Raw genomic sequence first — 14,326 nt, forward strand, 5'->3', positions numbered from 1 at the left:
TCTACCTTTTTCTCTACCAATACAAATAGTTATGAGTGAGTTCCTTCATCGCTTCTGTTTCTATTTTCGACGAGTGCACATCAGAAGTAGGAAGCTGTGTTAACCTTGGGAGCAACCGACATTATGATTAGCACAACAATGTGGCCAAATTTACTTTCAGGGTAGTGATTCGTCACGACGCAATAAGTCATTTTGATCGTCATCTACGTTACTTTTACAACAGATATGACCACTAAACTGAGAAAATGGTCTCATAAATATGACCACCAATAGTTGTGACACAAGTCGAAGGATTAGGGTTATGACATAACACAATAAGTTTATTTATGGGTTAGGAGTATAAGTATTAGTTATGGACTTTTACATGTTTGCACACAACCAAAGAGTCTCTTATTTCTACCGGTCATCGTTGGTTTTGCAAACTATTACAACAAAGATGTGAAAAACATAACTAAATAGACATGTGCAATTTGGAAAACACGTGAAACAAAGAAACAGGACCTCTACTTAAAAAAAAGGATCACTTTTCATAAAAACGAATATTGGAATTTGTTGGAAGAGACTAATTTTCGTCAAATTTCCCAAAGTGTATCCTACAGTTTTTTATGGTTTTGGCGCCGCCATTGAAGGCAATTGGAAGACGGATGGTTCGTAGGAGCTCGTCTGTTCATGAACGTAACGACGGAGTCTTCCAGAAATCGAATTCCGAATTTATAATCATAGCAGGATCAAAATCAGCTGCCCACCGTCTAAGAATATCCGTTTGATTTCATTCATTTTTTATCTCAATCTCAGCTGACTTTTGTTCCGCGTATTCCTGCTGCTTCATTCACGTGTGTCCCTCGTTCTTGCCACTCCAAAACGCCACAGAACTTCAGTTTTTCCACTTTGAGGTTATTTCATTTCATCGGATCAGCTGAAGGTTCTCATGTAGATTGTTATTGTTATGCATATGTATTGAATGATGGTTTTTCATTGAATTTTGGACTAGACCTATGCGAGAGTAAGAGAGGTTGATGTGAAATGGAAGATAGATATGGCGTGGTCATGAGTATTTTTCCACGAGATATGCTCGTGGGGTTGTGAATGTGAGTTTACGGGTCGAGTTTTATGTTTGGAATTGGAAATGGGGCAGAGTTCGAAGAAGAAACGGCGTGGTGGGGGAAGGGATGGGAAGAGGAGCAAGGGAAGGACGCCACTGACTGATTACTCATTCAGTGGTGAAGAGAGCGACCTTATCACAGAAGAGATGACTGCCTTGTAAGTCCCTCTTTAAATCTACTAGCAAAGTTGTTCAGTGATTTTGTTATGTTAATGGTGTTTGCTCCATGCTTCTTATCTACTAGCAAAGTTGTTCATTGGCGAACTTGTGACTCATTTATTATTTGTTGTTTATTGTTTATTGTTCATTGTTATTCTCCTTTATTAGATTCAACTCCTATGAAACCAATCTTTAATAATAAATTACAACGAGTTGGATCTCATTTATGTCATACCCTACCTGATTTCTAATTGGTTGGCATTAGGTTACTTTCCTTCTTTTATCATTCTGAACGATAAGCACTGTAACACCATGAAGAGAGGGCAGCAAAAGGGTAAAGAAATACAGAGAGTGAGAAACTTTTGGATGAATTGTTTCTAGAGATTGATTTATTTAGGTATAGGACATTTCCTTTTATAATGGGAAATGAATAGAACAGAAAAACTTCTTTCTTTAACAGAAACTGTACAACTAAAATGAATCTTTAACAACTAAACTGTTTTAACAACAGTATTCTGGGCTTTCTTAGTGAGCTATTTTTTTTTTTTGAAACGGAGACAAGCTTCTTTATTAATAATAAACTCAAAGTACAAGAGAGTTATACAATGAGAATAATAGGGAAACCTAGAAATGAGAGAGAGGGAGAGAGGATCAGTAGGTGCACCTGGACATCTCATAGTACCCTCATCATATCCGAAATAAAAGAACGATACTAAGGTCAATAACAATATAAACTACCTATCGGAAGACAGATGCAAAGCTGAAAAGTAATAAAACATATGTAGAGATACAAAATAAAGCCCAGCAATTCTTCAAGCAATCTGGAAAATAACAGCCCTGGTTCTCTTCAGATGAAGGCATCCAGTTGAGTAAGATGTCCTGAATTGAATACTCTTTGAATTCAGCATTCGAAGAGCACCAAGCTGCTGCATTTCTTTTAGATGTGTTACGATGTCAACCCAATCCCTTTTTTATCGTGGAAAATACATTGGTTGCGCTCAAACCAAATCTCCACTAGTAATGCTTTTATCAAACTAACCCATATTAGAAAAGGTTTTTTTGATAAACGGGTCCCCCTCAATAATTGAAACACATTGGTGCTTAGAGAACCATCAGAGACCCAAGTTGTTTTGACCATAGAAAAGATGCTAAACCAACATTTAGATGAGAAGGGACAGGGAATGAATAAGTGCATTAGATGCTCACTATCCTTTAAGTAAAGGGGACACACTGATGGCAGCAAACAATTATTGGGAAGTTTTCTTTGGAGCTGTTATGAAGACCAACTGCCATAATCCAAACCAGAATGTTTATTCTCCTTGGACTACTGGTTTTCCAAAATGCTTTAAAGCAATCTTTTTCCAAAGGGGAAGAAGGAGAGAGGTGATTCGATAGGGACTGAACTGAGAAATGACTCGAGGTCTCTAATGACCAAACTCTCCTATCATCCAATTAAGATATGAGGGTTAATAGGCGTTGGAAATCTTGGATTTCTTCATCGTTCAGCAATCTCTGAAAAACTAAGGACCAACATTTTGTGACAAATGTTCATTATCCCATTTATTATTGATGAAAAATCTGTCCAACGACGATCTTGCAACTGTGCCACCCTCTCTTGACCAAGTGAATTTGCCATTTTGTAGGGGAAATTCCATTATATTAGCCGAATCTATAAAGTCATTAAACTGTATCAAACCTCTTAGTGAGCTGTCTTAATACACCCGAGTTTAGGAGCAATATATGAATGAACTGATATAAAATATGGATAAGAGGAATCCTGAGGATCTGAAAGTCTACTTACTTATGGCTTGTGTTTTTGTGTGCCTTTTTGTATTCTTTCATGTTTCTCAATGAAAGCATTGTTATACAAATTGATATAGTTCTAGAGGTAAACTATCCTCCTCCCATGGAGAGGAGACAAAGTTTCAAAAGAAAGAAAAACTACAAATCAAAATCTACATTATTTTGTTTATAGGTGTGCGATCTTTCAAGAAGACTGCAAAGTTGTCACTGGTCCATCCCCTCAAGTTACCATCAAACTTAAGTATGCCTTGTATTCTACCATACTTTCTATATAGATGAATTAGAATATTTTAGTCTTGAGCTTCAATTTTTCCTTGGCTATCAGACCATATTCAAATGACATGGGGTTCGAAGATCGAGATGTATCTGCTCTTTTTTCGGTGAAGTATGGCTGTTTCCAATTTTATTTTTGTTTTTCTTCTTGAGCTGCCGAGTTAAATCTGTATTTCTTTTTGTTATTAGTTAGGTACTTGCCTGGATACCCATACAAATGCCCAAAGTTGCTTATAACCCCAGAGAGAGGTTTGGCAAAAGGTGACACTGAAAAGCTGCTTTCTCTTCTCCACGAACAGGTACAGGCTAGCTGTTATTTGATGAAACATGCACCTGATTATTTCTTAATCTTTTAGAATTACCTTTGTAGATATGACATTTCTTTTAGTAATTGTGCCAATTCATAATATTGTTTTAAATACTCCCTTGGGCCCTACTTTTTTCCTTAAAGCGATCAATTACTTTTTTTTCCAATGGAAACAACTTTTTTTTTTCTTGAGAAAAAATGAAAGGATACAAGGGTTAAAGCGATAAATTGTTAAAATTTTAATGGTTGAATATGGCAACTCTGAAACAAAGGTTTTTATGTAGTTAATGTTGCAACAACCTTTTCTTTCCCTGTTTGGGGTGCCCATTATTGTCAATAAGACTTGGGAGAAGTTTAGGAGGGATTTCTTATGTGAAGGGGCTGATGATGGAAGGAATCTCCTCTACTAAGGCAGCGAGTGGTGGCCAAGCCATTGGATTTTGGGGGATTAGCCATAGGTGATTTGTACGTGTTCTCTCTTCCTTTGTGAATAGTTTGTAGATCTGATTGCCAATGCCTTCCTAACAAGATATGACAAGCTTCCATATCGAGAATGTTACATACAATATGATCTTTGTAGAAATTACCAATTGAGAGAGAGATGGTGCAAATGGAACTTATCTAAGCTTCACCACCCTTCTTAATCCATCCAATCTTTTATGGTTGAGAATGCAGATTTTTTTTTAAGATCAAGTGCTTTCACAAGTTTAAAGTCACCATGTTCTCACTGCTTCCATTATCGAACATGTTGATTATTTCCTTTCTTTTATTATATTTTATTGTATTGGTATTATATTTACCCAAATTTATTTTTTCCTTCTTTGTAATGGGTTGTTCTTCTATTCAAGAAAACCCTTTCCTCTTTGTGAAAGATACAAGAAATATATTTTTTTGAAAACCTTAAAAACCCTAACTCATTGAAACCTAAAAATCCCTTATAGCTCCCTGCCGCCACTCCCGCCACCGCTGTTGCCTTGAGGGTCGTCGCTGCCGGTCGATCTACTCTGACCCATTGCCACTGCCGCCAGCTCGCCAGACATTGCCGGCAGTTGGTTTTTCTTGTGTTTTTGCTGTAATTTGGTGGGTTTTTTTGTGGTTTCTCATGTCTTTGCCGATCGCCCTTGTCTGAGATGTCCGCCACTGATTTTGCTACTGTTCGCTGGCGGTGATGAGTTTGATCCTTTTTTTTTCCAGATCTGTTTTGTCTGTTTTCTTAACTTTGTTGCTTCAGCCATGTTTAAGTCACTTATGGTTAAAGTCGACAATCGTATCCATTCCAATAGCCCCACAATCCAAATAACCACAATCTGACTTAACAGAGACAACTTTCTTTGTTGGTCAGAAAGTGTTAGGTTGTATATTCGTGAACAAGGGAAAATTGGCTACATTATCGGAGAGAAAACTGTCCGGTAATGTACAACCTTTAGCTGTTGCTGGTTTTTGGAATTTTTTTTTTGTGCCTCTTCTAGGATTTGGACTACTTTGGCATGTTAGCTTTGTGCTTGTCGGTTGCTTCTTCTTGCTAGTCTCTAGTTTCAAATGTTTTCCTTTTGAGAGAGTTATTTCGTTTTGCTTTGTTTTCAGATCTCTTCGTTTTGGTTTTGTTTTAGTTTCATTTTTTCTGTTGGTTTTCGCCTTTCTAGCTTGTTCTTTGCGTTTGTTTGTTTTGGTTATTTTTCTCTTGTATTGGCAGTTTGTTTGGTTGTTTTATTTTCTTTTCTTTTTTGCTCTTAGTATAATTCTCTTGTACTTTGAGCATTAGTCTCATTTAATAAAGAGGCTTGTCTCTGTTTCGAAAAAAAGAAAGAAAATTGTCCCAACTTTGCTTGTTACATGAGATGCTGAAAACTCCATGGTTATGACTTGACTTGTAAACTCCATGGTTGAAAACATCAACTGCAATTACATTTACTCTACAACCAAATGATTGTGGGATAGTGTGACACATATGTACTTTGATTTGGGCAATCAATCACAAGTATTTGAGTTGAATCTCAAATTAGGAAATATACTCCAAGGAGGTAACTCAGTGACATAATACTTTCACACCCTAAAAAGGATTTGGCAAGACCTGGATCTCTTTGATTCATACAAGTGGAAGTCTGCAGATGATCAAAAGCATTACAGGAAAATTGTAGAAGACGGTCATATTTACAAGTTTTTTACTGGCCTCAATGTTGAATTTGATGAGGTTAGAGATCAAGTACTTGGAAAAACCACTCTTCCATCTATTAATGATGTGTTTTCTGAAGTTCGCAGGGAAGAAAGCCGCAGGAATCTTATGATTGGAAAAAAGGCTATTGACTCAGTAGAAAGTTCTACGATGGTGGCTGAATAAACAACCATGAAGACCTCTGATCACTCTAACAAGACACACACTCTAACAAGACACAGGTAAAGCCTCAAGTTAGGTGTGTCCCTTGTAATAAACCCTGACATACACGTGAAATGTGTTGGAAGCTTCATGGAAAACCTGCAAATTGGAGAAGTTGTAAGAAAGGGGGGAGAAATTCCCTCCTACATGAAACTAGTTTGCAATTTGTTATCTGCTAGTAAAATCTCTAAGGATACTACTTTGGAGGTAAATTGTTCCTAGGCAAATTTGACTTTAGACCAAAATCCTGATTCTTTGGAGGTAAATTGTTCCTAGGCAAATTTGACTTTAGACCAAAATCCTGATTCTTTGGAGGTAAATTGTTCCTACGTTCAAGCTCCTTCTTTTTCAACCAAGTCAGACCCGCCTAGGCCACCTCATCCACGTTTTAAGTATTATGTTTTTTCCTTACTTTCCTCAAAGTTGAAGTTTTTGGGAGGTTCTCCATGCAAATCTCTGACCGCTCCATTAAAAAAGAATTGTGAATCAGATTTTGACACTACATGTAGTCTGAGTAGCGAGGAAGCCGACCATTTGACAAATTCAACTGAGGAGGAGGTCTAGTCGTTAAAAATCCTTTAGAATCTGATCTAAATTCCCAGTTTCAGTCAGAGGAGGATCTAATTATTGAAAAAGCAGACCTCTATGATTCCCTCACAAGCACAACACTGTGAAATTCCAGATCACTTGAAGTCTTTTTCATGAGAAATGTAGAATAGTTTTGGTTTGAGTCCTAAAAGTAAATTTGATTCTGTCTCATCAGACAATTATTATTGGATTGCAGTCTTTTGGGTTGAAAGTTTTCAGTGAGGCTTCCCGGACTCGGGATCGTTTCTGTCACTTCAGACTTGAAGCAGCTTGTTTGTTTACCTTTTCTTGGTGTTTCCTCTCCATCCATTTTTAAACTTTGACCCAAAATGGACATCTTGGATTTTGGGCTTTGTTTTAAAAATTCTTTAAGTTTACGTTGTACTTTGTTTTCTTTTGTTTATTCGAGGTTTAGAAGTTTTCGTTCAGTTCGTTGGTTCTTTTGTTCACTGTTCTTTTAGTCCTTTTCAGCTTTTAGTATATTTCTCCTGTACTTTGTGCATTAGTCTCATTGTTATTATTAATAAAGAGGTGTGTTTCCATTTCAAAAAGACGACAGTTAAAGGAATTAGCGTGCCCCCAAATCTTCATCTTGGTGTTCTCTCTCTCAAAGTTATTTGGTTGTTTGAGATTTACCGCAGCAGTTGGAAAGCTTTTATTTCTTTGATTTTCTGATTTACGTAATAATTTTATTTTGATTGTTGGTTTGCCTTTTCTATGCTTTGCTTGGGCTGATTTTATTGTTTTTTTCCACTCATTTTGGAGTTTGTTTTCTTGAACAATAGTCTCTTCTTATTTTTTTAATTAAAAAGTTCCGTATCTTGTTGAAAAATAAAAGTTAAAGAATCTGGAAGAGCACAATTGGAGTTTACATTGCTTCATACGGCATATATTTTAGAAGTTTCCTTTACTATGGTTGATTGTTAATAGATATACTTAAAATTTATGGTTTTCCGCGTCTTTGAATCTTCATACCAAGATAACAATTGTTTGTACTTTCCAGGCTAATTATAATGCTCGAGATGGAAGGATCATGATCTTCAATTTGGCAGAGGCTGCTCAGGAATTCTTGTCAGAAATAGTAACTATAGGAGAATCAAATGAATCAGTAAGATATGTCAAATTCGTTTAACAAAAAAGAAAAAGACAAAAAATATGTTTAAATTTCTGTTAAAAAACGATGTGTTCAAATAATTTCTTCTTTAAAATTTCATTCAATATCATTTTCCTGATATTTTGATTTTTTAAAGTCTATTTTTAGGGGAGAGACAAATTTTATTCCTGAATGAAAGAGGGAGGTTATGAACACACAACCACGAAAAGGTGTGTTTCAAGAAAGCTCTCCTGTTAGAAATTAAAAAAGAAAGAAATACTAGTCATTAAATGAGTTTTTGCATTTACACCAATAAGAAGCTGGAAACAAAGTCAATTTATAAAACTATCAGAGCCGGAACTCTTCCATTTCGTTTGCGATTCCAAAAAATACTATTGATCGCAAGCCATAAGGTCGTCTTCACACAATTGGAAGGGTGTCCTACAGAAACTGGTGCAAAAGTATCATTAATGGTTTCAAACATTACCATGGACCAACCAAAATATCCAAACATAGTAACCACTATCGAAAGGCAAGTTGGATATATGTCTTTTTTTTTATTAAAAAAAGAAAAAGGAAACAATGTTCTTCTTTTCATTGATATAATGAAAAGTGTCCAATGCTAAAAAACACAAGCCATCAAATAACAACAAAATAAAAGATTTATTGAGTAGCTCCATCTTCTCCTTTTTCTCTATTTTGCACATTATCGAGAAACTCCATCTTACAACTCTGCACTTCATATTAATTATAGACTTCATTTTTGATAGAATAACGACTAACTCAATTCTCCCAAAAAAATCAGCATTCCAAGTCCCAAACTCCCTAAATATAATGAAACTGTGCCTTTTCTATCGAGGCAAATTGGATTTTTATAAATCATGATGACAGGTCTGAAACTTCTGAAGCAAACAGGAAAGGGAATTTGCCAAGAAAAGTTATTTTTATTGGACTTAGTGTTTTGTGGGTATCACCACAGCAAAATTCAACAAAGTGCTTGGCTATGTTTCTTAATTTGAATAGGTGTGTTGCATGTAAAGAGACTTGAAAAGCCATGTTTGTTTTTCTTTTTATTGCCACTAATACAAATCTCTACCAAGGAAAAGAAGCAACAAGCCAAATAACATTGACCCAAAATGAAGAAATGGTGGATTTTGATACGTGACCTCTAAAAAGTCTTTGTAGAGTGGATTAGAGCTTTTTAGAAAAAAATACTGTACAGCAAGAACTTTGACCCAAAATGGACATCCTGGATTTTGGGCTGCTTGAAGAACACAAAATTCTCTGTTTTCATTAATGGTAAACCACACAGTCGCATATTGGCATCAAGAGGCATGAGACGGGGATCCTTTATCTGCCTTCCTGTTTCTTTTAGTTGTTGATGTCTTGGGAGCTCTTGTTTTAAAGCTTTACGAAAATGCGCTTTACAAAGGTTTCATGGTGGGAGAAGAGAAGGTTCACTTTCCTTACCTCCAATATGCTGATGACACTCCTTTTTTTGCAAATATGACGAGGATATGCACTTTAAATTAAGGGATACCTTAGTTTTGTTCGAATGGTGCTTGAGACAAAAAATGAACTGGTAAAAATTAACACTTAGTGGACTAACTTGAAGCTAAGTTTAATTACATGGTTGGAAAATTAGGTTGCAAGACCAAGAAGCTTCCTTTTATGTACCTTGGCCTGCCTCTGGGAGGTTATCTGAGGAAAGAAAACTTTTGGCAACTAGTGATCGATTGCATTCATAAAAAATTGGATAGATGGAGGAGAATTTAATCTTTCAAGAGGGGGGAGGCAAACACTATGTAAATCGGTTTTGGCAAACTTACCAACCTACGACATGTCTCTCTATGTAATGCCGGTTAAGGTGGCTTCCTCTTTGGAATGGTTGTTGAGAAATTTTCTTTTGGGAAGGTCAATCGGGCAACAAAATTAACCATTTGGTAAAATGGGATAGGGTCTCCCGCTCTCAACTGGATGGTGGTCTTGGTTTGGGAGGGCTAATAGCCTGAAAAGTTCTTGGATAGGTATTCCCTGTAATCTAGAATTCAGAGAAGTATATTTCTTATTCATATTGAGTCAAAGGAAAGTTACATATTTATATAGAGAATAAAATAAACCCTAGACACTATGTACAATTACAATAAAGGACATATGATATAAATATAAATATATATATTATAACACTCCCCCACAAGCTGGAGCAAATATGTCGATCATGCCCAGCTTGTTGCACAGCTTGTAGTCTCCATTTAGTGTGAGTAGTGAGGAGTTCTTGGGGTTTCCAAATGGTTTTGATTTCAAAAATAATGAAGAAGTTGAAGGGGCTGATCTCTCTTCTCTATTTGACGAAGCCAGTGTTGTTCCCATCGAAGTTCCCTTGGAATTGCCTAAGGATCTACTGCCCTTAGTCAATGATTGTGGCATCATTTTGGTGTAATGAAAATTTGATAACCTTCCTCCTTCTCATCCAGGCTAATGAAGATAATTTCTCAATAGTAGGAAAATGCAGAAAATGCGGATTAGTTTTCTTTCGAGATCTAGCCACCTTTTCGTCCAATAATTGTGTACTTTATAAGGTTTGAAGGCGGAAATAAAAATTTTCATTGATAAAGTGAAAAGAGACTAATGCTCAGAATGCATAGAAACAATCATGATAAGCCAAAGACTCACAATTATAAGAATGGCAGCCACATGTGCAGCCAAGGGGAATAATCTTTCACTAATTTTAGGTTCGAAGGGAGCTAACAGATGACATCTGATAACTCCTATGAGTGGGCTAATCCTCAACATAATGACTAATGAACCACAATTCTGCAAATGCTATAGTAAACTAAAATATTTCTTGATTCTACCAAAAGAACCTCAGCCGGTAAGCCAATAGACAGAAGCAAGTGCTGTGCAGCCTGTGTACCTTCCATGAAAAAAGGGTTACAAGAAGAAACTTGAATGGTTATTTCATATGAATTCAAGTGCATTTTATGTATATTAATTTTTTCTTTTGTTTTTTTTTAAATGTAGACAAATTTCTTTATCAATAACAAAACTCATAGTACAAGAGAGATATACATTGCGAGTAATAAAGAAGCGGATTTCTTTTTCTCTTCTTATTTCTTTATGTCAGCTGATTGTGATTTTCTACTTATTGTGCAAGGCTGTCCGTTCTCATACAGCTAGCACTTCTCAACTGCTTCCAGAAAAGACAACTTCAAATGAGAAGAAAGGACCTTATGTTTATGGCTATATAGACCTCTTCAGTGGTTCTGGGGAGTTGTGGAGCTGGAGCTTTGACATGGACGAGAAGCTCAACTCCCTAGCACAACCTCTTGTAGCAGATAGCTTGAAACTAGGAGCAGTTCAAGAAAAAAAGCTTGATAAAGTTCAAAACTTATTAGCTCGACAAAATTCAAAACGAGGTGAATTATTGTCTCCTTCCTCTAACCTAGGTACCCTCGAAGAAGAAACTGAAGGTGACAGTCAGAGCAAAAGTTCTTCAAATTCAAGAAGATCATTAATTGTACAGAGGAATGAAGATGGTAATGAAGGTGAGATGCAGGTAAGCACTATTGGACATGGTTACTATACTTGATCTTGGTTGTTTGACTTGCTAAAATTGTATACTTTACTGGCGTCTTTAACAAAATTTTATTTTTCCTTCATTAATTATTATTATATTTTTTTTGTTTCGTCCATCTTCAGGTTGTTCATGACATTCTTATGCTGGATAACCACTTCACTAATATTGAGATTATGTCCTTTTATTTTCATGGTTTTTCCTTTTGTTTTTTGTTCTATTGACCTGATTTTGTGTTAGGAAAAGCTTTTGCTTCGTAGATGGAAAAGTAGGAAATTTTTGTATAATAGATCGTGCCTACAGATTTTGGAAAAGAACTCGTGATGGTGACAGTTTGAGATCGCTACAATATGATCTCAAGAGTTTGTCATCTAAGTTAGGTGGCATGTGGTATGACCACTTAAATATATGCATTTATCAAATTTATTATTGTTAGAAATAGTGGGCTTGGGCCTTGATGAAATCCCATGGATAGTTAAGATTTACTTTGTCCTATTTTTTTTATTCTTTTAATTAGGCTCATGTTGCCTGTAAATTTTTCCCTTTTTGTACCTTTATGATTATCAGAAAATAACAAGAAACATATATATTGTGGTTTTTCTTCATGTACTAGGGTTCCACGTATATCTTGTGTTCTTTCTTCGTCTTTATTTTTCAATATGGATCAGAGCGGGATATCGATGAAACCCTAGATGACTTGACACTTGATGGATGTCAAACGGGGGAGACAACTATCGGGATTAGTGTCGCCGTCGATGCTGGATCGCAACTGCAATGGAGGAGCTGTTTCGTTGCCTACATAACCCACCGACCAACCCTTCCCTTCAGTCGCAACTTTCAACCAGCTCCCTTCCTCAGCCGCACAGTCTACATGTGCTGCTGCCAATCCCCACATGCCGTTGCTACCTCTGCACGCACCACCAATCAGTGACCTCCAGTTGCAAACCCATGTCCAGCTGCCACCCACTGTTTCTGCTGCTCACATTCATTCAACCTTTGAGGGTGGTGAGTCTTCAACACAATCAAATCCTCACGTCCTCACATATAGGTTTCCTTTCTTGGAATAGCCTAGCAACAATCGGACATGCTTCGACAACTAATTGCAGATCATTAGGATTGCACTCAATCCAAATGGGTCAGTTTCAGATCATTAGGACTCTTCTACCAGCTTTTGGTCCATTTATTTCAGAAGATTGCTTAATGATGAGAAAATATTGGACTTTCGGTCCTTGTTAATTCAGATCTCCTCTTGACAGCCAGTCTCCTTTTCAAATTGAAGGTTTTGGTCCCTTGAAACCTCAGATGTCTTCTTGGTAAAATCATTGGTTAACATCTTTCAACATCTTCTCCTTTGAATAGTTCTTTGTACAATAGGCTTTGGCAATTTGTCCAAGAAGGGTAAATATCTCCGTATGGATTATGCTGTTTGGAAAATTAAACTGTGTTTCAGTACTTCAAAGAAAGCTTCCCTCCCATGTCCTCTCACCTCATGTCTGCCCCCTTTGTGTTGATAACATGAAAAATATCCAGCACCTTTTAATTAACAGTGTCTTTGCATCTAAATGTTTGGTTCCGCCTTCTTTAAGCATTCGATATTTGTTGGGATTTTTATCATGATTTTAAGAACAATGTGACTTAAATTCTTGCCGGTCCAGCCTTGAAGAAGAAGACAACTGATTTGTTTTGGGTAAACACAGTAAAAGCCTTCCTATTTAGAATCTAGTTTGAAAGAAACCAAAATGTTTTCCATGATAAACCATCGACTTGGATGGAGTGTTATGATTCTGCTCATTTGAACACATCTTCACGGTGTTTATTATCCAAATATTTTCAGGATTACTTTTCGCAGGAAATTGTGTTAAATTGGCCAACCTTTATAGCCTCCCCACCTTGAAGTCCTAGATCATCATGCCTTATGGATCAACCCTTTGCTTCAACTAGTTTTTTGCTCAATCAAGGATTATTTTTCTCTGTTCTCGGCCTGCTTCCTATGATTTATGATTTTGTTTTGGACAGATTATTTTATCATTTTGTTTGGCCTTTTATTTGTGGCATTTTGATTTGATCTTGTATTGAAATTAGGAACCTATTGCTCTTTGTATAACCCTCATGTACATTGATCTTTGTCTCTCTATTTTTCAATATTAATAATTGTGACTTGTATACTTAAAAAAAAAGACAACAAATTGCAAATATTAAAGCAACATTGGGGGCCACTTCCTCCTGTTTTAGCCCCGACATTCATAAAGTCCCACCAGTGTATTCTAAGAGTCCGGTAGCATCATTCCCTTCTTTATCCTCACCCCCTATGTGTCTAATACAGTGGCACAATCTACATAATATTTTTAAGAGGAAAAGCTGAATGGCCAAAATTATTTTTTCATGGTCCAAATCTATCAAAATGATTCTTGAAGGGCACCACAAGTTTGGCTTTTTGACAGGTATATCTCGTCCTCCATTGGTAGACCCTTAGGAATGGTACTAAAAGGGGGATGATTCTCTTATCCGGTCCTCATTGATTAATAGTATGGAACCACAGACCGACAAGCCCTTGCTGTATGCTGCAATTGCCAAGGATATTTGGGACATGACTAAAAAATTGCATTCCAAGTGTCATAATGCCTCTCGTTTATACACGGCAAAAATAGGTTCACGAATGCAAATACGGACAATGGATGTGACATCATTTTTTAGCAGACTTTCCCTTATCTGGTAGGAAATGAACCTATGGAGAGAAGTTGTTTGTTATTGTCTTAGTGATGTCATACAACACTCCAGGATGTAGGAGGTTGACAAGATTTATGCTTTCCTTACTGGTCTCAACCCTAAGTTTGATATTGTCCGCGGGCATATACTGGGCCAGAGACCTATACCCTCCTTGATCTGAGGTTTGCCTTGAGAAGGATCGTACTAGTGCTACGGATAGTCTGACGACCCCTGCTATTGATTCCGCTGCCTTCTGTGCAAAGTCCCCTAGTCATGACAGTGAGAGACACAACGGGAAACCAATCCCTATCTGTGAGCATTGCAAGAAACAGTGGCATACAAGGAGT

General features: G+C 36.7%; 1 protein-coding gene across 9 annotated transcripts in view; it reads left to right on the top strand.

Moving 5' to 3' along the window:
• Window positions 1-540: 540 nt before the first annotated feature.
• LOC101207000 (eIF-2-alpha kinase GCN2) overlaps window positions 541-14,326 on the top strand; it is a 61,419-nt gene continuing 47,633 nt past the window's right edge. For 2 of the 9 annotated variants that reach the window (XR_004217599.1, XR_004217598.1), the window contains exons 1-6: window positions 543-1,260; window positions 3,237-3,305; window positions 3,390-3,449; window positions 3,531-3,636; window positions 7,610-7,714; window positions 10,854-11,255. Coding sequence is in view for 7 of the 9 variants with exons in the window: in XM_031887739.1 (XP_031743599.1) it covers window positions 1,127-1,260; window positions 3,237-3,305; window positions 3,390-3,449; window positions 3,531-3,636; window positions 7,610-7,714; window positions 10,854-11,255 (876 nt within the window). In the remaining 2 variants the exon portion in view is untranslated. Of the gene's footprint in view, window positions 1,261-3,236; window positions 3,306-3,389; window positions 3,450-3,526; window positions 3,637-5,896; window positions 6,039-7,609; window positions 7,715-10,853; window positions 11,256-14,326 lie in introns of those variants that run through there. The other 7 variants (XM_011658253.2, XM_031887739.1, XM_011658252.2 and 4 more) reach the window with 7 other exon arrangements.

Source organism: Cucumis sativus, chromosome 6, assembly GCF_000004075.3.
Source record: "Cucumis sativus cultivar 9930 chromosome 6, Cucumber_9930_V3, whole genome shotgun sequence".
NCBI lineage: Eukaryota > Viridiplantae > Streptophyta > Magnoliopsida > Cucurbitales > Cucurbitaceae > Cucumis > Cucumis sativus.